This window comes from Electrona antarctica, assembly GCF_951216825.1.
Source record: "Electrona antarctica genome assembly, chromosome: 18".
NCBI classification, from domain to species: Eukaryota; Metazoa; Chordata; class Actinopteri; order Myctophiformes; family Myctophidae; genus Electrona; species Electrona antarctica.
Window position 1 is genome coordinate 9,125,367 of NC_136799.1, and position 21,007 is coordinate 9,146,373.

The window sequence follows — 21,007 nt, forward strand, 5'->3', positions numbered from 1 at the left end:
GCCCCCTAGTGGCGATGGATGAGTTTTAATTATGGAGGACGTATTGTAAAAGCAGTGCGGTTCCCAAATGTTTTAGCTTGAGACCCAAAAGAGAAATGTTATGTCTTCCCCGGTGACCCAAACTAGTGAAAATAGACTATCTATCTACAAGCAAACTAAAAAAATATATATAAATGGAATTTATGGAAAAAGAAATTCTTTAGAAAAAAAACTTTTAATTCGTTTTTAACCCATTAAGACCTGAGGCCGATTCAAAAGAATGTCTTCTAAATCCTAACACAGAGGTTCCACATATAACTATTGTGAAAATAGACAATCTATTCTACAAGCTCACAACGCCCAGCTATTTTCACCTTTTTAGGCCAATATTTGACCCGTTTTCATAGTATAGTTTGGTCGTATTTCTTTTTTTAGGCATTAAAAAGGTCTTAAAAGTCCTTAAATTGTATTTTCACTGTCATCTGGGGACCCACCCCCCCCAAAAAAAAAACAATCACATGGGGACCCCCCCTGGGACCCTGGATGTGCAGATGTTGCCACCCACCTGTTGACTGGCTCTCTGGTGAGGGACGAGGCCCTGACTGTACCACTGCCTGGGAGAGAGCGCCTCCCACTGGTTGGGGCATCCTGGGGCATTTCACCAAGACCCTGAAACACACGTTTCTATGTGAAGACCTTGAAACACACATGTTTCTACGTGAAGACCCTGAAACACACATGTTTCTTACGTGAAGACCCTGAAACACACATGTTTCTATGTCTTTATAGTCGTTAGTCCTACTGACGATATTCAGACCGCTGCCGTCTTGCCAGCAAGGTGCTAACTAGGTGCAACAAGGTGCTAACTAGGTGCAACAAGGTGCTAACTGCTAACTAGGTGCAACTTCCCATTGACAGCCCATTCATCCAAACAGAAAAGTCCTATCTGATTGTATTAAACAATGTCAAACTTACCAACATTGCAGCTGTGCAAAAAGCTTGAATTATCCTCTTTCTATAAGTGTTTGTTTCATGAAAATCCACTGTAGACTTGTTATGAGCTACTTCCTGTCAAGAAATTCCTTGCAGGTAAAGTATTGGGAGTTTGGAAGCGCTGGTTTTTAGTAAAGCAACCTCCTGCTGCCACCTGTATTATGTGCAAATTCAAAACAGGTGGTACGCATAACGCAGGGCTGTTGAGTGATTTGTGTTCGCATAGACCAGGGGTTCTCAACCCGTGGGTCGCGACCCCTCGGGGGGTCGCCAAAATATTTTAGGGGGTCCCCAAATTATTTTCAAAAAAAATTATTTTTTCACGATTTTTCAAAAATAGCAGTCCTACAAGCTCGTAGACCTACAAGCTATGAGCTTGTAGATCTGCTATTTTTCAATAGCTAAATTATAACAACGCTTAAAACACCAAAAGAGGTTCCCGCCCAAAATGGTTTAAGGTTATTGTAGCAGTCAATTTATATTGGGGGTCGGGAGGGGGCGGGGCGGGGATCCCGAGACGTTGCCAAAGCATTTTCGGGGGTCCCCGGACAAAAACGTTGAGAACCCCTGGCATAGACGGCCCGACAAAGCAGAACGAACCCACAACCAACAAACCTTTGTCTTGAGAGTAAGAACGATGTCTCGGACAGTCGGCAGGTCCTTAGCGGGGACGTTTTTCTCCAGGATCTTATCGAAGTCTCGGTGTGACGAGAGGAACAAGAGCATCCGCCGACCAAAGTACCTTAGGAGAAATAAAATGTATGTTTAAAAAAGATTATTGCCTTAATCCAGGCAGAGTAATATAGTAAGAGAGTGGCGACACTAGCGTTGACTCCCATTGTAACAATGGAATGCGGACATGCTCATTCTATCTCAATGGGATAGTTCCAGCCATAGGAGCAATGTTTGGAACTATAGCCCGTAGACAACCGCTTTGTGGCGAGATCAAAGCGTGTCGCTATACACTCTGAATCCAGGTAAGATCAGTGTACTAAGTATTCATATAAATGTTTTATAATTATCAAATCAGATTACTGTCCAAAATTGGGAATAATACTTGGGAATAATAATAGTTTTAAAGCAACACAAACCAGATCAGTGACTACAACCGTACCTTGCTTCCGGTGAGGAGTCCTGTGCCAGCCTGGCCACGGCGGGCACGATTCTGTCTGTGAGATCTTTCCCTCCAGAGAGGAGGCGGGCAGCGCCAACCTTCTCTACCAGGGTGGCCAGATGTTGAGCCGTGCACTTCCGGACCCCCGCATTCAGATTTCTACACACACAATTTATAATTTAGGCATTTAGCAGAGGCTCATAATCCACAAAATCCAGAGTGATTTACAGTAAAGCCAGGACAACACCAGGAAATACATAGAAATAATAATCTAGGATCATAGGTAAACCACAAAATGCGTTCTAGCCCTACATAGGGCCTTTTCGGTAATTGCCCCCAAACTCTGGAATAGCCTCCCATTGCATATCAAATCCAGCCCAACCATCGAAAGCTTCAAATCATCCCTAAAAACTCACCTTTTCTCCATTGCCTTCAGCTCCTAGTTTCTGTGATCGTTTTAAACCTCTTTGTAATTGTTATCAGTAGGCCATTTGTTGTTTCATGTTCCTTAAGATGTTGTTATATTGTATTTTTTCTTATTTGAAGTATTGCTAAACGTTTATGTTAATTTTGTATTGTATGATGTAATTTTTTTATATGGAAAGCACTTTGGGTCAACTTCTGTTGTTTTTAAAATGTGCTATATAAATAAAGGTGACTTGACTTGACTACATAGAGCATTTACATTTGTACATGACTGTACTGTATATATTTACATTTGTACATGACTGTACTGTATATATTTGCCCCATTTTCTTAAACTGGTTTTACTACTTTTTGACACTTGCTTTGGCAATGTTGAACTTAAGCATGTTTTCTCATGCCAATAAAGCTCCTTGGAATTGAAATTGAATTAACTTGAGGATGAAGAGAGAGATTGTTTTTAATTAAATGGGAAGAGTCAATGGTGGCATCTTTTGATGCCACCATTGACTCCGGCACTGTGGTTCCCCTTTGACAACAGAATGAACGGGACATTTTAAGCCCGATTCTTAGGGCCCAATGATTCGCCCCTGTGAACCGGAAGTAATAATCATTATTAGTTATTTCCAGGGCGGCCGCTAGTTACTACTCTTTGTCAGAAGCGCTAATATCATAACCGCAAGGTGGCGGTGATATGTTTTTAATCGCCTCCCATCACCTCAATCTGAGCCTCAATTCCGAGAAAAACGCTGCTAAAGATCGCACTTATAATGTATGTGGACGGAGCAGAATCATTTCAATGACGTCGCACTGCGGAAGCATGTGCGACGTCTAATAGATGAATGACGAGATTCTCGACATTGGCACAGATTGTGTTAAGTGAAATTGAATTGAAGGGAGTCCTGACCCGAGTCCTCCTGCCATCAGGGCGTAGATGCCGCGGATGGGGGTGCAGTGCTGCACCATGCACTCCAGCGCGGCGTCCGTGTGCTGGCGGATGAAGGCGTTCGTCTCCCCGGCCTTCTGCAGCAGGGCCCTGGCCGTGGCCTCCAGCTCCTGGTCCATGTTCCTCTGCAGGTGGAGGTACAGGTCGCCCAGCGTCACCACCGCCACCCGGGACACGCCCGAACGCAGGTTCTTGATCTGGACACAGACAGCAAGGATGCAGCAGGTGGGTTTTTAAAATGTTTGTTTTCAGGTTGTCTTTAGGACAACTTTGTTTTTTGTTTTTTTAAACCCAGGCTTATGTTATAGGAGGTTGTTGTTAGAGAAAGTCAAAGATGAGTGTTATTATTATTTTCATTTGCTGCTTACTTTCGTTTCATTGATTTGTGTGTGTGTGTGTGTGTGTGTGTGTGTGTGTGTGTGTGTGTGTGTGTGTGTGTGTGTGTGTGTGTGTGTGTGTGTGTGTGTGTGTGTGTGTGTGTGTGTGTGTGTGTGTGTGTGTGTGTGTGTGTGTGTGTGTGTGTGTGTGTGTCATAGACTGTGTGTGCGCAATATATTTTCTCCGTTTGATATCAATGAAAAAGCGCTAGGATGTGTACACACGTCGTCGCAATCAGTCGGTTGGATTAGTTGACGTTCCCACACGTCGTACAGTCTGAATGAAACCCAAGGCTGAATAAGACTGATGCAGTGAGACTGGCTGAGTCGATAATATACTGTCAATGCTATTGCTAATATCACTAGAGAAATAAACGGAAATATCATGTCAATGAGGTAATTGAAACAAAACACACATATGTTGAACGTGCGTGTGTGCGTAGGGCTTTCACTTCTAGTGATTTTTACTAGTTGACTAGTTTACTAGTCGACTAGTTGTTTAACTAGGCCTACCTATTATGTATGTTTTTTTTAATAATAGTTGTACATTTCAAAACTGAGTATAACTATAATCTAGCTCTAGCTGATCTTGAGGCCTACAAAAACAGATTTTTTTAAAAATGTTTTCTTATCAACTAGTCAACTAGTACCAACAAGTCGACTAGTAGTGGATTTACTAGTCGACTAGTTGCTTAAAGCCCTTGTGTGCGTGCGTGTGTGTGTGTGTGTGTGTGTGTGTGTGTAGTCTGTGTACCTCTTGAATGAGAATCAGACACACATCGTGGAGCTTGTTGAGCACGGTGTCTGAATGGTTCTGTGTCAGGCTGCGCAGGACGTTCAGACCTCGAATCTTATCCTCCCTGCATTCACAACATCAACAACACAACAGACATCACTGGTCCCATGTTCATAATGCAGGTTCATTCATTTTCCATTTTAACCCAGTTAGACCTGATTAGCCGATTCTACAAAATGTCTTCCAAATCCTTTTGGTGCTCAAATCAGTGGTGATCAAACCTTTTATGCCCAACACTCCCCGCTGACCGGTGCCGTCCCAGCCCGTAGGAGAGTACGTGCAAGTAGTAGATTTATCTGGCCGCCAAAGCTTTGAGTTACAAATGTTTGCTTTAAAATATATATATTCAAAGATTTGCATACGCTTTCACGATTAGATCTACGAGTTTGGCCAGGGGAGATATTGGTCTTATGAGCTTAAGGCAGCAGTACTGCTTGTTCACCAGTAGGTGTCCTACCAGACACCAGGGCCAATGGGAGACTAGAGAGACCACCTCCAAGTTAATCACTGTATATAGATGTGTGCTTAAAATACGTTCTTTAAAATCCACTCTTCGTGTGCGTCGTGCGTGCGTGCGTGCGTGCGTGCGTGCGTGCGTGCGTGCGTGCGTGCGTGGTGTGTGGTGTGTGATCGTGCTCACCAGTCTTCTGAGCTGAGGAGTTTGAAGCTCTGCGTCAGAGCCAGCTCAGGATCAGTGAAGGGCCTTAGCTCCGAAGATTCTGTCACATCTCTCGTCTGGCTGGGAGTACCTGGGGACAGCTCGTCTGCACGGCCGCGCACACACACACAGACATGCACGCACGCACAGACACACGCATGCACACACACACAGTTTCACGTTACATCTCCTGAAAGCAAGCAGTGCATGGCGTGGGCGGAGGCATTTTAATAGTAGCCTGTCAAAAGGAGAGCGCAGTGGCCCATTAGTTGTTCTGAGAGCATGTTGTTCAGCCATGCTCTGCCAGGTTTGATGGGCCAATTAATGAACCGCGGCCTTGTCAGCCACTTAAAACTCTACATAGAATGACTTCATTGAATGGAGTCCCACCTAGCTCTATGGTAGGCCCAGACTAGTGATGCTAGGGTTCATGTGGTTAATATGGTATATGGTGCATTTATATAGTGCCTTTATCCAATGTGCTTTACAGAGATTGTGCATTTACATTCACCCATTCACACACACATTCATACACCGATGCCGGGGGAAACCATGCAAGGCACCAACCTGCACATCGGGAGCAATTAGGGGTTCAGAGTCTTGCTCAAGGAGGTTCGAACTGGGAACCTTGTGGTTCCCATCCGGTCACTCTACCCCTGAGCCACTGCCACCCCATGTGGTTAAGGGACCGGTTTATCCATGTGTATTGCATGCTGAAAATAGCCGATCTACAAGCTAACTTCAGCCCTATACATTTCTACAAGCACACACTGCTTGGGAATTTGTAGATCGGCTATTTTCAGAGCGCAACACCCGAGCTGAGCCAAACATAAAATTACTTGTCTGTCTATTTTTTATTTGTTGACAAAATTGTCAGTATATTTATTTAGTCATGGTTTTTAGTCATCGTAGTGTAGCTTTTATTTAGTTTATCAGTGAAAAAAAAGGTAGTCGACGAACATTTATCGCCGTCATAGTATAGATGAGATCAACACTGGCGCTGACCTGAGCTGTGAGAGAGGGAGGGCCGTGTTCCACTGAGGTGGGGGGACCTGCGGGCGCGGGGCAGGGTCTTGGCGTTGGGAGGCACTGTAGGGGGACTGGGCTGGTGGCGCTGGCTGGAGCTCCTGCCAGAGCTCTGGGGTACCGGGGGGCTGGCGGGGGACTCATCGGGTGGAGATTCCACCTTGGTGGAGGTCATCGTACTGCCGTTCAGTTGCAGATCTACGACACAGGGAAAAACAACACGAGTCACGTAAACCAGGGGTTCTCAACCCGTGGGTCGCGACCCCTTGGGGGGTCGCCAAATTATTTTAGGGGGTCCCCAAATTATTTTCAAAAAAATATATATATTTTCACGATTTTTCAAAAATAGCAGACCTACAAGCTCGTAGCGCGCCACTCGGTGGCGCGCTATGAGCTTGTAGATCTGCTATTTTTCAATAGCTAAATTATATCAATGCTTAAAACACCAAAAGGGGTTCCCGCCCAAAATGGTTTAAGGTTATTGTAGCAGTCAATTTATATTGGGGGTAGGGAGGGGGCGGGGCGGGGTCCCGAGACATTGCCAAAGCATTTCCGGGGGTCCCCGGCCAAAAACGTTGAGAACCCCTGACGTAAACCATTAGACCTGTTACTTACACCTATAGGTTGTTTGTTATACATTTCAAGCTGGGAACCCCTCTGTCATTTTAGTTGTTGCTATATTAGTTAGTTAGTTAGTTGCTGCGAGAGTGAGGTCTAGCCAACACCAACTCGGGATTCCTGGATCGCTGCCCTCCACAATTTCCTATCCAACATCAGGTTCTTGAGCTCTTCAGTGTTGTCAGCCAAGCTGTCGGGCCGCAGCATGTCTACATAGGTCAGGGTTCCCCAATAGGCGGCCCGCGGGCCATTTGCGGCCCGCGGAGCGCCCCCTTGCGGCCCGCGGAAGAATTTAAAAAAGAAAAAAAATGGGGGTCAGTAGCCTATGCATGTCAAACTGGGCATCCTTTTCAAATGTGGTCCTGCCCTGAAAATGAATTTTCAGGGCAAGACCTCGACCTCACGCGTGCGGACTCGGCCCCCAGCCTGGTACCCTAGTCAAAATATGGCCCTCGAGGAAAATTAATTGGGGAACCCTGACATAGGTGGTACGCTTCTTTCCCCTCCTGGCTGTTCCCTGGGTTGGCTCCCATAGGGTCAATTTACTTGCCTCAAGTTCTGGGTGCCTGACGCAGTGCCCTGCCAGCCTCATCCTTCTCTCTCTGTTGCTATATGTAGTTCTGGGTGCCTGACGCAGTGCCCTGCCAGCCTCATCCTTCTCTCTCTGTTGCTATATGTAGTTCTGGGTGCCTGACGCAGTGCCCAGCCAGCCTCACCCTTCTCTCTCTGTTGCTATATGTAGTTCTGGGTGCCTGACGCAGTGCCCTGCCAGCCTCACCCTTCTCTCTCTGTTGCTATATGTAGTTCTGGGTGCCTGACGCAGTGCCCAGCCAGCCTCACCCTTCTCTCTCTGTTGCTATATGTAGTTATAGTTCTGGGTGCCTGACGCAGTGCCCTGCCAGCCTCATCCTTCTCTCTCTGTTGCTATATGTATCGCTGCTGTGGGGCAGAAATCTTTCATCTCCGTATTTTAAGTTCTAAATGCAGCGCGAAATGCGTTTTTGAGTTTTATTTTTTTTTTGTATCCTGAAAAGTAACAGTTTTTCCATCCGACAGAGATGATTCATAGAATCAACCTCAGGTCTTATATTAATGGGTTAACCACATTAACCCTGGGCATCCCTATTTTTGGGATGAATTTTCAAAACATTTCAGTGAGCTTATAGCTGATATACAAACTCACTACGCGACACATTGAGCTTGACCTTTGCTATTTTCAGCAAGCGACACCATCGGATGAATAATTCATGTTTCAGTGTCCGATTGTCCAGACTTAGACACATCTTTATTATTTACCAAACAGACTGTTTTGACTTGATAAAAATAATAATAATCCATTTCCGATCTGGATAGGCCAAAAGCAAATCTTTCTCACCTCTGCTGTCAGGTGGCGTGATGTCATCTGCGGGCCATTCGGACAGCATCTGTTTGACGCGTCGTCTGTCTGTCTGGACGTCCGTTTGTCTCTCTCGCGCGTGTTCCACCTGAAGCACCTCCGACCAATCCAGTCGCTGAGGCCGTGTGCTATCGCGACCACACCTGGCAACCCTGACCCTCTCCTGCACACAGAAAACACACCAGGGAGAGTTTTTTTTGTTTTCCTCCACTTGGCAGAAACTTTAAAATTCTACCGATAAAAACACAATAATTCTATTGTTTCTCTGGTTCTCAAAGAGGGGGAAAGCCAGGGATCCCCAGGTCTTCTTGGCGGGGTGTTCGAAAATGGCTGTTCTACAAGTTCACAATGTGTCACAATGCAGCATGTTATAAGCTTGTACAGTTTTTTTTTTACATTTTATCCCACGATTTTGCAACCCATTCTTTCACCCAGGGCGCTACACTTCCTCTGCCAACCTGGGGAGGGCAGCGGCCTGACCTCATGTTTCCTTCTATGCATGAGTAGTCCAAGCTGCTTCTTTTCACAAATGTTTGAAAATTATTGACCAATCTTCTCTTATGGGTGTCCCTGGCACAAACATCCTTTCAAAATGGGGGTCCGAATACATATAATTGTCACTTTGTGTGTCCTTGTCATGAAAATGTTTGAGATATTCATGTGTTGTCCACACAGCGTACCACCGCCTGCACAGCAGAGTGACATACTGTACCTTAGCCTCGTGCGGCGCTGGGCTGTTGGCGTCGGCTTCGTGGTGGCAGCCGCTCATGGCATGACCGTAGACGGCCCTCAAGGGACTGCTGGGGGACTTGGCCCCGCCGTCAGCCTGCTGCTCAAACATCTCTGCAACTCCCTGACGACTGGAGAACACGGCCGAGCCAAACACGCCTGGGGAAAGGACAGGACAGGACAGGTGAGGTGATGCAGACAGCTAGACAGATGTGATATATTCATGCCACTAATTGATGATCAAAGCTACGCAAGATCTAATATGAGAAGTGTGTGTGTTGTTTGCACATGTTCCAGAGTACTGTTGGAAAGCAAAGCCCATCAGAAATGGTTCTTAGAACCAGAAATGGCCTTTGGCTTTGGTCTGACTGCAGGGCAGCCTTTGGCTTTGGTCTGACTGCAGGGCAGCCTTTGGCTTTGGTCTGACTGCAGGGCAGCCTTTGGTCTGACTGCAGGGCTTTGGTCTGACTGCAGGGCAGCCTTTGGCTTTGGTCTGACTGCAGGGCAGCCTTTGGTCTGACTGCAGGGCTTTGGTCTGACTGCAGGGCTTTGGTCTGACTGCAAGGCTTTGGTCTGACTGCAGGGCTTTGGTCTGACTGCAGGGCTTTGGTCTGACTGCAGGGCTTTGGTCTGACTGCAGGGCAGCCTTTGGCTTTGGTCTGACTGCAGGGCTTTGGTCTGACTCCAGGGCTTTGGTCTGACTGCAGGGCTTTGGTCTGACTGCAGGGCTTTGGTCTGACTGCAGGGCTTTGGTCTGACTGCAGGGCAGCCTTTGGCTTTGGTCTGACTGCAGGGCTTTGGTCTGACTCCAGGGCTTTGGTCTGACTGCAGGGCTTTGGTCTGACTGCAGGGCTTTGGTCTGACTGCAGGGCTTTGGTCTGACTGCAGGGCTTTGGTCTGACTGCAAGGCTTTGGTCTGACTGCAAGGCTTTGGTCTGACTGCAAGGCTTTGGTCTGACTGCAGGGCTTTGGTCTGACTGCAAGGCTTTGGTCTGACTGCAAGGCTTTGGTCTGACTGCAGGGCTTTGGTCTGACTGCAAGGCTTTGGTCTGACTGCAAGGCTTTGGTCTGACTGCAGGGCAGGCAAAGCAAAGCAAAGTTCTTTGTTTACCCAGGGAAGTGGACTAAGCTCGAGATGCTTGTTTACAGCCACACCCTGCTCATAGAACATTTCATGGTATGGGTTCAATGCCTTGCTCAAGGGCACTTCAGCGGTGGTAATTTTAACGTGCCGGTCCGGGGATTCGAACTGGCGACATTCCGGTATCAAGACCGCTCCGCAAACCGTTCGGCCACCGCTGCCTCAGGCAATTATGATTGGTTTCTCAAATCTGTTCTTTTAGTACTGACGGTTGTATTTGCAAGTGATCAGATCTGATATGTGCATTCAGACATGGTTGTAACCATGTAACGACGAACAGCAGGCGTGAGTAATGCTTGACATGATCTGTCGTACAGTGGTGTCGCTTACCACAATTCACTATTTTCAGCAATGGAAATCTTTGTACGACAAAAGTATGAATCAGACTTCAATGTGTGAGAGTCCAGAGTAGACTGAGATAAATCAGAAATGCAACCAAGGAATGTGGTTCAAATCAGAATTTTCCAAATGTGTTTTTGTTGCTCAGACAGACTTGATAAAAAAACTATCCGATTCCAATCTAGATGGGACAAAAAAAATGCAGATGCAGCTATGACCCAGAACAGAACACAGCAGTCTGTCTGCTTTCAAACGCAGCTATGACCCAGAACAGAACACAGCAGTCTGTCTGCGTTCAAACGCAGCTATGACCCAGAACAGAACACAGCAGTCTGTCTGCTTTCAAACGCAGCTATGACCCAGAACACACAGCAGTCTGTCTGCTTTCAAACGCAGCTATGACCCAGAACACATAGCAGTCTGTCTGCGTTTCAAACGCAGCTATGACCCAGAACAGAACACAGCAGTCTGTCTGCGTTTCAAACGCAGCTATGACCCAGAACACATAGCAGTCTGTCTGCTTTCAAACGCAGCTATGACCCAGAACACATAGCAGTCTGTCTGCTTTCAAACGCAGCTATGACCCAGAACAGAACACAGCAGTCTGTCTGCTTTCAAACGCAGCTATGACCCAGAACAGAACACAGCAGTCTGTCTGCTTTCAAACGCAGCTATGACCCAGAACAGAACACAGCAGTCTGTCTGCTTTCAAACGCAGCTATGACCCAGAACAGAACACAGCAGTCTGTCTGCTTTCAAACGCAGCTATGACCCAGAACAGAACACAGCAGTCTGTCTGCTTTCAAACGCAGCTATGACCCAGAACACATAGCAGTCTGTCTGCGTTCAAACGCAGCTATGACCCAGAACACATAGCAGTCTGTCTGCGTTTCAAACGCAGCTATGACCCAGACGCTGAGTAGATGAGTGAACAACAATGACTGACCCTTTCCCACCACTCCGTCAGGCATCATGTCTGTGACCGGTGAACTCCTGTTGCTGTAGCTCTGACACCCTGGTGGACACAGAAGGTATTGGCATGAATGCATTAGATTATTGATAGATTATTACACTACGCCAGCCATTCCCAGCCTGCGGGCCGCTGTGTTTATATTGCAACTGGGACTCCACAAAATTGGCAAAGCACTAAGACTTTATTGATAACGTAACGGTAAGACACTGAACTAAAAACTAAAAGAGTCATGATTTTCTTTAAAACCTTGAACCTCTTGTGTTTTCATTGTGATACAGAAAATTAGGAACTTAAAAGTATACTATGTTAGTTCTATTGATTCAAGCCGGAACACAATTGATTGATCGATCATTAACCCATAAAAACCTGGAAAGCATCTGCGTCATTTTCGATTGTAACGTTAACCGTTATTTTATACTTTGGCTATTCAAAGATAGCAGACATACAAGCTCATGGAACTTTGTGCAACGCTATGAGCTCGTAGATCTGCTATTTTTGAAAAAATCTCGCTCCTTACAAGAAATGTATATATTGGTTTTTTTTATGTACACTTTGGGCACTGACTGACCTTTGGCAGGCCTCAGAGCTCTGATTGGCTCACGGCAGGTCGGTCTGACCGGCGGCTCAGAGGGCGTGGTCGTAGCGTCCTCATCGTCGGCTTGGGTCCGTCCGTTGGAGTAGGAGACTCTCTGGCCAACGATGCCCACTTCGGGCGAGGCTTTGTCCTTCTTGGAAAAGCCTAGAGAGAGACACACACACACGTGTAGGAATGAGGGCCTGCGTTTGAAGTGAGACGATTACAACACAATGGCATACAAATCTAGAACATCTCCCTTCTCTCTTACCTTGTAAGCTGCTGAAGTCCATGGACAGAGAACACCGGAGTTTGGTGGAAGGCACTCTTGCAGTGGGAGGCTTCGCCGCTGAGCAGGCAGAGTTTCCGGGGCTGAGAGAGAGAGAGCGAGAGAGAGCGAGAGAGCGAGAGAGAGAGAGAGAGAGAGAGAGAGAGTTCAAAGGGGGCATTTGATATTAATGCTGCATTACTGCTGCTCCTATTCATGAGTTTCAAATGTAGTCCTACTACACCTGCCACGTTGGGGACCAACACAGGCGTTTCAGTTTGTCTGATTGGCATGGAGCTAATGTTCTACGCTACGACAATCAGACAAATTGACATCTGTGTTGGTTTCCCAAGATGGCAGGTGTAGTAGGATTACATTTGAAACTCGGTAGCCTTTGTGATAGCCTCAGACTGTCTCAGATGTCAGGGTTCAATCCCCGCCCCGAGTCATACAGTACCAAACACTATGAAAATACCAAATGGTACCAATGCCTCCCTGCCAGGGCCGGATTTAGCTATTGAAAATAGCAGATCTACAAGCTCGTAGCATGGCACAGAGTGCCGCACTGTCTACAAACTTGTAGATCTGCTATTTTAGAAAAATCTTGAAAATGTGGCGCAAATCTTTGAATATATATTCTTTCAGAGCAAACATTTTTAATTCAAATCTTTGCTTCTGGGATTTAGAATGTATTGTTTTTAATCGTCCTTGCAGTCCTAACTGCGTTAAAGAGACGTCCTCCTAACGCTATGGACCAGAGCTTGTCCCGACCCACAGGTTGAGAACCGCTGGGTTAAACCGTGAGCAATCTAAAAACAATGAACAGTAGAATCCAAGTGCTTTGTGACCTGTAGCCCATTATTCTGCCATAGAGGCATATTGGCCTTACAGAAACCCTGTCATGGATTCCATTGTCTTATTGATCCCCTTCATCGATTTCCCTCACGATTGTCCAGACTCTCGGGGGATAACGGACGACCCTTCACCTCCACTACTTGCTGCTGAACCTGTTGTTAAATTTAACCCATTTAGACCTGCAGACGTCAACATTTTAAAAATGTCTTCTAAATCCTGATAGTTTTCTGAAATACCTATGTTTCTGTATCAGTGGTGCTCAATATTTCATGTCAAGGACCCTAAAAATTTTATGTAATTGGCCGCCGACCCCCATCTGAAAATATGTTTGTTCCAGGGACCTCCCCAGAAGCAAAGATTTGAGTTAAAATGTTCACTCTGTAATAATATATATTCAAAGATTTGAGGCACATTTTCACGATTTTTCAAAAATAGCAGACATACAAGTTCATAGCGCGGCACTCGGTGCCGCGTTATGAGCTTGTAGATCTGCTATTTTTCAATAGCTAAAGTATAACATAATGCTTTAAAACACCAAAATGGGTTAACAAACACGTTGCCGGTACACTGCTGAACATTTTACACCATGGACCGCCGGCATGCCTTGTCTCATATCGTTCTCACCCTCCTCTAATTCAGGGGTTCTCAACCCGTGGGTCGCGACCCCTCGGGGGGGTCGCCAAATTATTTTAGGGGGTCCCCAAATTATTAAAAAAAAAAAAAAAAAAAAATGATTTATTTTTAAATTTTATTTTCACTTTTTTTCAAAAATAGCAGACCTACAAGCTCGTAGCGCGCCACTCGGTGGCGCGCTATGAGCTTGTAGATCTGCTATTTTTCAATAGCTAAATTATAACAATGCTTAAAACACCAAAAGGGGTTCCCGCCCAAAATGGTTTAAGGTTATTGTAGCAGTCAATTTATATTGGGGGTCGGGAGGGGGCGGGGCGGGGGTCCCGAGACATTGCCAAAGCATTTCCGGGGGCCAAAAACGTTGAGAACCCCTGCTCTAATTAAGAGCGGCCCCACACTTTCAACCGCTTCTATCTGAGACCGGATGTCATCATTGTTCTTCTCCATTTGTATTTTGTATAGTGTATCTCTGCTGTCGGGAAGAAACCACCTAACTTCAAAATGTTCATTTTTCAGGAAATGAAAAATGTAAATTTTTCAGGAAATTAAGAAAACCGAATATTTTGAAAACAAAGCAATACTGCCTCATCAAACTTGGTGGTGTTGTGACTTTATTTATTGCCAATTAATTCCATGAGAGGGGGAGAGGTGGTGGAGTTAGTTGCTTTAGCTTTTGATGGTCCAATGGAGTTAAGAGGTTTTGTCCATGGCATTTTTTTTACTACTTTCCATTGGTTCAATATTTTCGAAAACCTCAAAAATGGAGTTAAGAGGTTTCCTCCCGATAGCAACGGTATAATACCGTACATGTACACACAATGTCATCCTCTCCCCGTTTCGAGCCTAGCTAGCTATGCATTCACAGTCACACATGCTGTGCATGTCCCACAACAGACGCAAGCAAAGGAAGAATTCACTCTTTGTTTTACAATCATTAAAAACAGCGATAAATAATCTGGGAGTCAATAAGGGAAAGGGATGTTGTTGTCAGTCTTTGCAACTTTGGTACCGGCTCCAACACCAGATGGATATTGGGTCATCACATAGCCTCATCATCAGCATCATCATCGCAACTACTGGCGTACTTTCAACAATGCATAAAATAGGGCTTAAAGGAGCATTCAGTGATTTGGAAAACCACCCAGTCCACCCCGGTAACAAAATGTGCACATGCACGCTCTACAGTGGGGGGAAGTGCAACAGGCCAACAGCATGTGCACCAAGGCCCGCCCCCACTCGATCATGATTGGAGGAAGGCCCCATTCATCCTGATTGGATGAAGGTTTTGCCACCCGCCACCAAAACTGAAACTAGGGTTTTTTGACCCCAGGGGCTCACTGGGGACAGGGAGGAACTCCTTATATGGTCAGCACACTCTATAGTAGGGAGGATTATCCAGAAAAAAAGAAAAAATAAGTGATATTTGAATTAAGTCAAATCACTGAATATACCTTTAAATGGGTAGTGTTGCGCAACTATACAAGCTACAGCCGATCTGGCGATCTTTGGTTGAAAGTGGCTAAAACAACGTCACGAGAAATTAATGTGGAAATTGGAATACATGCTTGTATCCAAACAGTGGGTCCCTTCCTCACCTCCTCGTTTTGGGGTCAGTGACGGCAGAGTTGGGGGGCGAGCATAAGCTGGAGAGGCTGCTCTCGCTGCAGGCCGGACTGGTGACCACGGGGGAGTGGTTGTTGGGCGGAGAGTCCAGGCCCAGCTCCAGCCTCATGGCCGAGTCCGGGCTGTCCGGATCCGGGTCCGACCCGCTCAGGCTCATCTTGGCTCTCTTCTTGGCAGCACTGTTGCGCAGCGAGCGCAGGGAATTCAGCATCTGTTCCAAAAAAAAAAACAGCACGCACATTAACCCCTTTAGGCCCGACGTCGAAAAGTCCTCTGAAAGAATATGTATTCAAAGACGTGTGCCGCATTTTCACGATTTTTCAAAAATAGCAGACCTACAAGCTCGTAGCGCGCCACTCGGTGGCGCGCTATGAGCTTGTAGATCTGCTATTTTTCAATAGCTAAAGTATAACATAATGCACCAAAAGGGGTTCCCGCCCAGAGTGGGTTAAGACCCATGCCATGGGAAGCACAGTGTTTGTGAATGTTTACTGCGGTCTAATGCAGACCAGCTGTCCTCAGCCTTGTGAAACACAATGCAAAATGTGCGAGTTCCTCAAAGCCTACGCGCTGGTCCTGGATCAGTGGTTATAACCACATGAACCCTATAGAGACCGTATCCTGGGCATGTCATAATAGGCGAAAACTCAACATAAACAACAACAACAACATATCGTGCTGCGACACATTTTGAGCTTGTAGATTGGCTATGTTTCGCCGAGGAGATTTGGTGCGGAGGAGAAAAAGGAGAGGACCAAGAACAGAGCCCTGGAGGACCCGGGTCAACGAAGTATAGCGGGTTTAACGCTTTCAGCGCCAGGGGGCGGGGCCCTAGTTTTGGTCGGGGGTGCCATTTTGGCAATGGGACAAAAGAAAGAAAATGTAATTCTATTGTGCATGTCATGTGCATGTCGTCACCTGCACACCAGATTAGAGGAATTTTCAAAATATGGATATTTTTTTTGCTCGTCTTAACGTCCCTGGCAATCAGTACATAGTGAAAGCGGGCTCGTCTTAACGCCCATGGCACTTAAACTGTTTTAAAAGCCCTCGTTGCATGTCAAGTGTGGATCAAACTACAATGACCCACATTTAACGTCCCTGCACTGAACAAGTTGCACAGTGTCTTACTATATTCCGCAGTGCATATATACTTTGTTTCCCCAGTTATTATTTAGATTTGTTTAGCTTGAGCACCAAATTGTTCTCTTTACACCATTTGTGTGACTATCACGTTGTGTTTCTTGCTAGGGTTCTTCTATCACGTTGTGTTTCTTGCTAGGGTTCTTCATCACGTTGTGTTTCTTGCTAGGGTTCTTCTCTATCACGTTGTGTTTCTTGCTAGGGTTCTTCTATCACGTTGTGTTTCTTGCTAGGGTTCTTCTATCACGTTGTGTTTCTTGCTAGGGTTCTTCATCACGTTGTGTTTCTTGCTAGGGTTCTTCTATCACGTTGTGTTTCTTGCTAGGGTTCTTCTATCACGTTGTGTTTCTTGACTAGGGTTCTTCTATCACGTTGTGTTTCTATCACGTTGTGTTTCTATCACGTTGTGTTTCTTGCTAGGGTTCTTCTATCATGTTGTGTTTCTTGCTAGGGTTCTTCTATCACGTAGTGTTTCTTGCTAGGGTTCTTCTTCTATCACGTTGTGTGTCTTGCTAGGGTTCTTCATCACGTTGTGTTTCTTGACTAGGGTTCTTCATCACGATGTGTTTCTTGACTAGGGTTCTTCTATCACGTTGTGTTTCTTGACTAGGGTTCTTCATCACGTTGTGTTTCTTGACTAGGGTTCTTCTATCACGTTGTGTTTCTTGACTAGGGTTCTTCTATCACGTTGTGTTTCTTGCTAGGGTTCTTCATCACGTTGTGTTTCTTGACTAGGGTTCTTCATCACGTTGTGTTTCTTGCTAGGGTTCTTCTATCACGTTGTGTTTCTTGCTAGGGTTCTTCTATCACGTTGTGTTTCTTGACTAGGGTTCTTCTATCACGCTGTGTTTCTTGCTAGGGTTCTTCTTCTATCACGTTGTGTTTCTTGACTAGGGTTCTTCTATCACGTTGTGTTTCTTGACTAGGGTTCTTCTATCACGTTGTGTTTCTTGACTAGGGTTCTTCACGTTGTGTTTCTTGACTAGGGTTCTTCTTCTATCACGTTGTGTTTCTTGACTAGGGTTCTTCTATCACGTTGTGTTTCTTGACTAGGGTTCTTCTATCACGTTGTGTTTCTTGCTAGGGTTCTTCTATCACGTTGTGTTTCTTGACTAGGGTTCTTCACGTTGTGTTTCTTGCTAGGGTTCTTCTATCACGTTGTGTTTCTTGACTAGGGTTCTTCTATCACGTAGTGTCTTGACTAGGGTTCTTCTATCACGTAGTGTGTCTTGACTAGGGTTCTTCTATCACGTTGTGTTTCTTGCTAGGGTTCTTCTATCACGTTGTGTTTCTTGCTAGGGTTCTTCTATCACGTTGTGTTTCTTGACTAGGGTTCTTCTATCACGTTGTGTTTCTTGCTAGGGTTCTTCTATCACGTTGTGTGTCTTGCTAGGGTTCTTCTATCACGTTGTGTTTCTTGACTAGGGTTCTTCTATCACGTTGTGTTTCTTGACTAGGGTTCTTCTATCACGTTGTGTTTCTATCACGTTGTGTTTCTTGACTAGGGTTCTTCTATCACGTTGTGTTTCTTGACTAGGGTTCTTCTATCACGTTGTGTTTCTTGCTAGGGTTCTTCTTCTATCACGTTGTGTTTCTTGCTAGGGTTCTTCTATCACGTTGTGTTTCTTGACTAGGGTTCTTCTATCACGTTGTGTTTCTTGACTAGGGTTCTTCTATCACGTTGTGTGTCTTGCTAGGGTTCTTCTATCACGTTGTGTTTCTTGCTAGGGTTCTTCTTCTATCACGTTGTGTTTCTTGCTAGGGTTCTTCTATCACGTTGTGTTTCTTGCTAGGGTTCTTCTCTATCACGTTGTGTTTCTTGCTAGGGTTCTTCATCACGTTGTGTTTCTTGCTAGGGTTCTTCTCTATCACGTTGTGTTTCTTGCTAGGGTTCTTCTTCTATCACGTTGTGTTTCTTGCTAGGGTTCTTCTATCACGTTGTGTTTCTTGACTAGGGTTCTTCTATCACGTTGTGTTTCTTGCTACGGTTCTTCTATCACGTTGTGTTTCTTGCTAGGGTTCTTCTATCACGTTGTGTTTCTTGCTAGGGTTCTTCTATCACGTTGTGTTTCTTGCTAGGGTTCTTCTATCACGTTGTGTTTCTTGCTAGGGTTCTTCTATCACGTTGTGTTTCTTGCTAGGGTTCTTCTATCACGTTGTGTTTCTTGCTAGGGTTCTTCTATCACGTTGTGTTTCTTGACTAGGGTTCTTCTATCACGTTGTGTTTCTTGCTAGGGTTCTTCTATCACGTTGTGTTTCTTGCTAGGGTTCTTCTATCACGTTGTGTTTCTTGACTAGGGTTCTTCTATCACGTTGTGTTTCTTGCTAGGGTTCTTCTATCACGTTGTGTTTCTTGCTAGGGTTCTTCTATCACGTTGTGTTTCTTGCTAGGGTTCTTCATCACGTTGTGTTTCTTGCTAGGGTTCTTCTATCACGTTGTGTTTCTTGACTAGGGTTCTTCTATCACGTTGTGTTTCTTGACTAGGGTTCTTCTATCATGTTGTGTTTCTTGCTAGGGTTCTTCATCACGTTGTGTTTCTTGCTAGGGTTCTTCTATCACGTTGTGTTTCTTGCTAGGGTTCTTCCTTAATCTGCTTAGATTTCGTACTACCAAGTTGCTCCGGGTAAAAGCGTCTGATGATTTCCTAAATTGTTAATAATTATTCGATTGTGTGAAGTGCTGTGTTTACTTCCGTCCAACATGCAACACGTTTGTCGTACGACGACAGCACACTGTCATGTGACAAAGTATGAACAAGCCTCGAGGGGAACCAAAGCATTGTTCCGCTCACCTCCTCCATGTCCAGGGGATCCTCTTCCTGAGGTTCTGGAACAGCGTCGCCGAGGTCCAGATGGAGGTTCCTCTCCGGCTGCTGCTGCCGCCGCTGGGTCCAGGGGCTCACCGGGGGGTCGGGCTTCTGGCCGTTGTGCGACTGGGCCCTCTCCGCCAGGGCGAGGACCGGCGAGACGGGGAGGGACGCCCTGGAGCTGCTCAGGGCGCGTCGGAAGGAGGAGACGGAGGCGGAGCTCACCGGGGAGGCGCGGGGCGGCCAGGGAGAGCACGGTCTGGTCGCGGGGTCCGCTGGAGAGACGAGAAGAGCATGAGGATTAAAGACACCCTGACATTTGACAAACCGATATGAGGGAATGCTTGACACTTAAAATGCAACCTTGCTGACATTGTAACTTGAATCCTATCATTTCTATCACGTTTTAAACCTCCACCAGCCTGCAGCACCGTATGAGAGCGAACGCATTGTGAGAGGTTTTACTACGTCAGATTCAGGACTGTACCGTTTATTTCCCCAGTGCTTTCCTCCCTTTTCTCCCCGTTTAGTCGTTCTGTCAATCCCCAAGTCCCCTTGGCTTGTACCCCATGTAATGGGGGGGGTCCGGCCAAGCCAGATGCACCGCAGAGGACTCAAAACTCCCAGTCTCTGCGGTGGAGGACACTAGGAACTTTAGGCCTCATTTACACTGGCAGACACATCTAACCTGAATCAGATCTGTGCCACATCCAGATTGAAATCCGACTGGTTTAAATGAGTCCAACATGTCACATGACTCATTTAAACAAATCAGACTCCAATCTGGATGTGGCCCAGATCTGATTCAAGCTGCATTTGGCTGCTGGTGTAAATGGGGCCAAACCCGGCCCTGTGCCACCCGAGCTCCCCTTAAATGTTGCCCTTTAAATATACACCGTGACTGCTTTCAGCAGGTTTCCTCCTTGCCTGTTACATCTCTCCAGGGACTGGAGTCCCGCTGCTGAGGGCTGCTGTCTCTCTTGTTGGGCCAGGTGTTGGACATGGAGAGGAAGGAGTCCGCTCGGCGGCGGAGCAGCGTTGGCGTGCGCAGGCCGCCCGGGCACGCCCCCGCCAGTGGATAGGACGGCAGGAGGAAGGAGCCCGGCGACGGCGAGGAGGCGGGGTTGGAAGGGAGGGAGAAGGTGCGCTCGACGCTGGGGCTCCCCGAGAGAATACGCGACTTGCGCGCCACTGTTGACAAAAGACAAACGAGAAACAAATGATGCAATGTCGACTATAGGCATCTAACAATATATCGTAAATCGATTCAAATCGATTCAAACTGGTGACAATTTAAATCGCGATTAAATTGCAATTTGAATCGTGACGCAAACGGCAGAGGGCATGTAAAAAAGAAGAAAATACAGGATCTTTATAATAATAATAATAATTTAATAATTGGTTAAAAAGGATAAGAGAAGACAATTTAAAAAAAAATACTGGATTTGTGTAAGATAAGGTAAGGACTGTGTAATTAAAAATATATCTTTTTCAGTTTTGTTTTCTCATTTGTCTGGAAAATAATGTGTTTTGAGTGAATCATTACATCCCTAATATCATCAACCCCTGTACGGGGACGACATTGCGTATAATGAT

General features: G+C 45.9%; 1 protein-coding gene across 1 annotated transcript in view; it reads right to left on the bottom strand.

The window, feature by feature from the left end:
• togaram1 (TOG array regulator of axonemal microtubules 1) overlaps positions 1-21,007 on the bottom strand; it is a 43,399-nt gene that overhangs the window by 8,974 nt on the left and 13,418 nt on the right. Inside the window, exons 4-18 of the mRNA XM_079527916.1 lie at positions 20,339-20,602; positions 19,397-19,686; positions 15,434-15,672; positions 12,354-12,454; positions 12,077-12,247; positions 11,482-11,550; positions 9,039-9,214; positions 8,306-8,489; positions 6,292-6,510; positions 5,269-5,392; positions 4,587-4,692; positions 3,417-3,652; positions 2,087-2,245; positions 1,588-1,714; positions 545-648 (exon numbers count right to left, since the gene is read on the bottom strand). Of these exons, the coding sequence (XP_079384042.1) occupies positions 545-648; positions 1,588-1,714; positions 2,087-2,245; positions 3,417-3,652; positions 4,587-4,692; positions 5,269-5,392; positions 6,292-6,510; positions 8,306-8,489; positions 9,039-9,214; positions 11,482-11,550; positions 12,077-12,247; positions 12,354-12,454; positions 15,434-15,672; positions 19,397-19,686; positions 20,339-20,602 (2,569 nt within the window). The remainder of the gene's footprint in view (positions 1-544; positions 649-1,587; positions 1,715-2,086; positions 2,246-3,416; positions 3,653-4,586; positions 4,693-5,268; positions 5,393-6,291; positions 6,511-8,305; positions 8,490-9,038; positions 9,215-11,481; positions 11,551-12,076; positions 12,248-12,353; positions 12,455-15,433; positions 15,673-19,396; positions 19,687-20,338; positions 20,603-21,007) is intronic.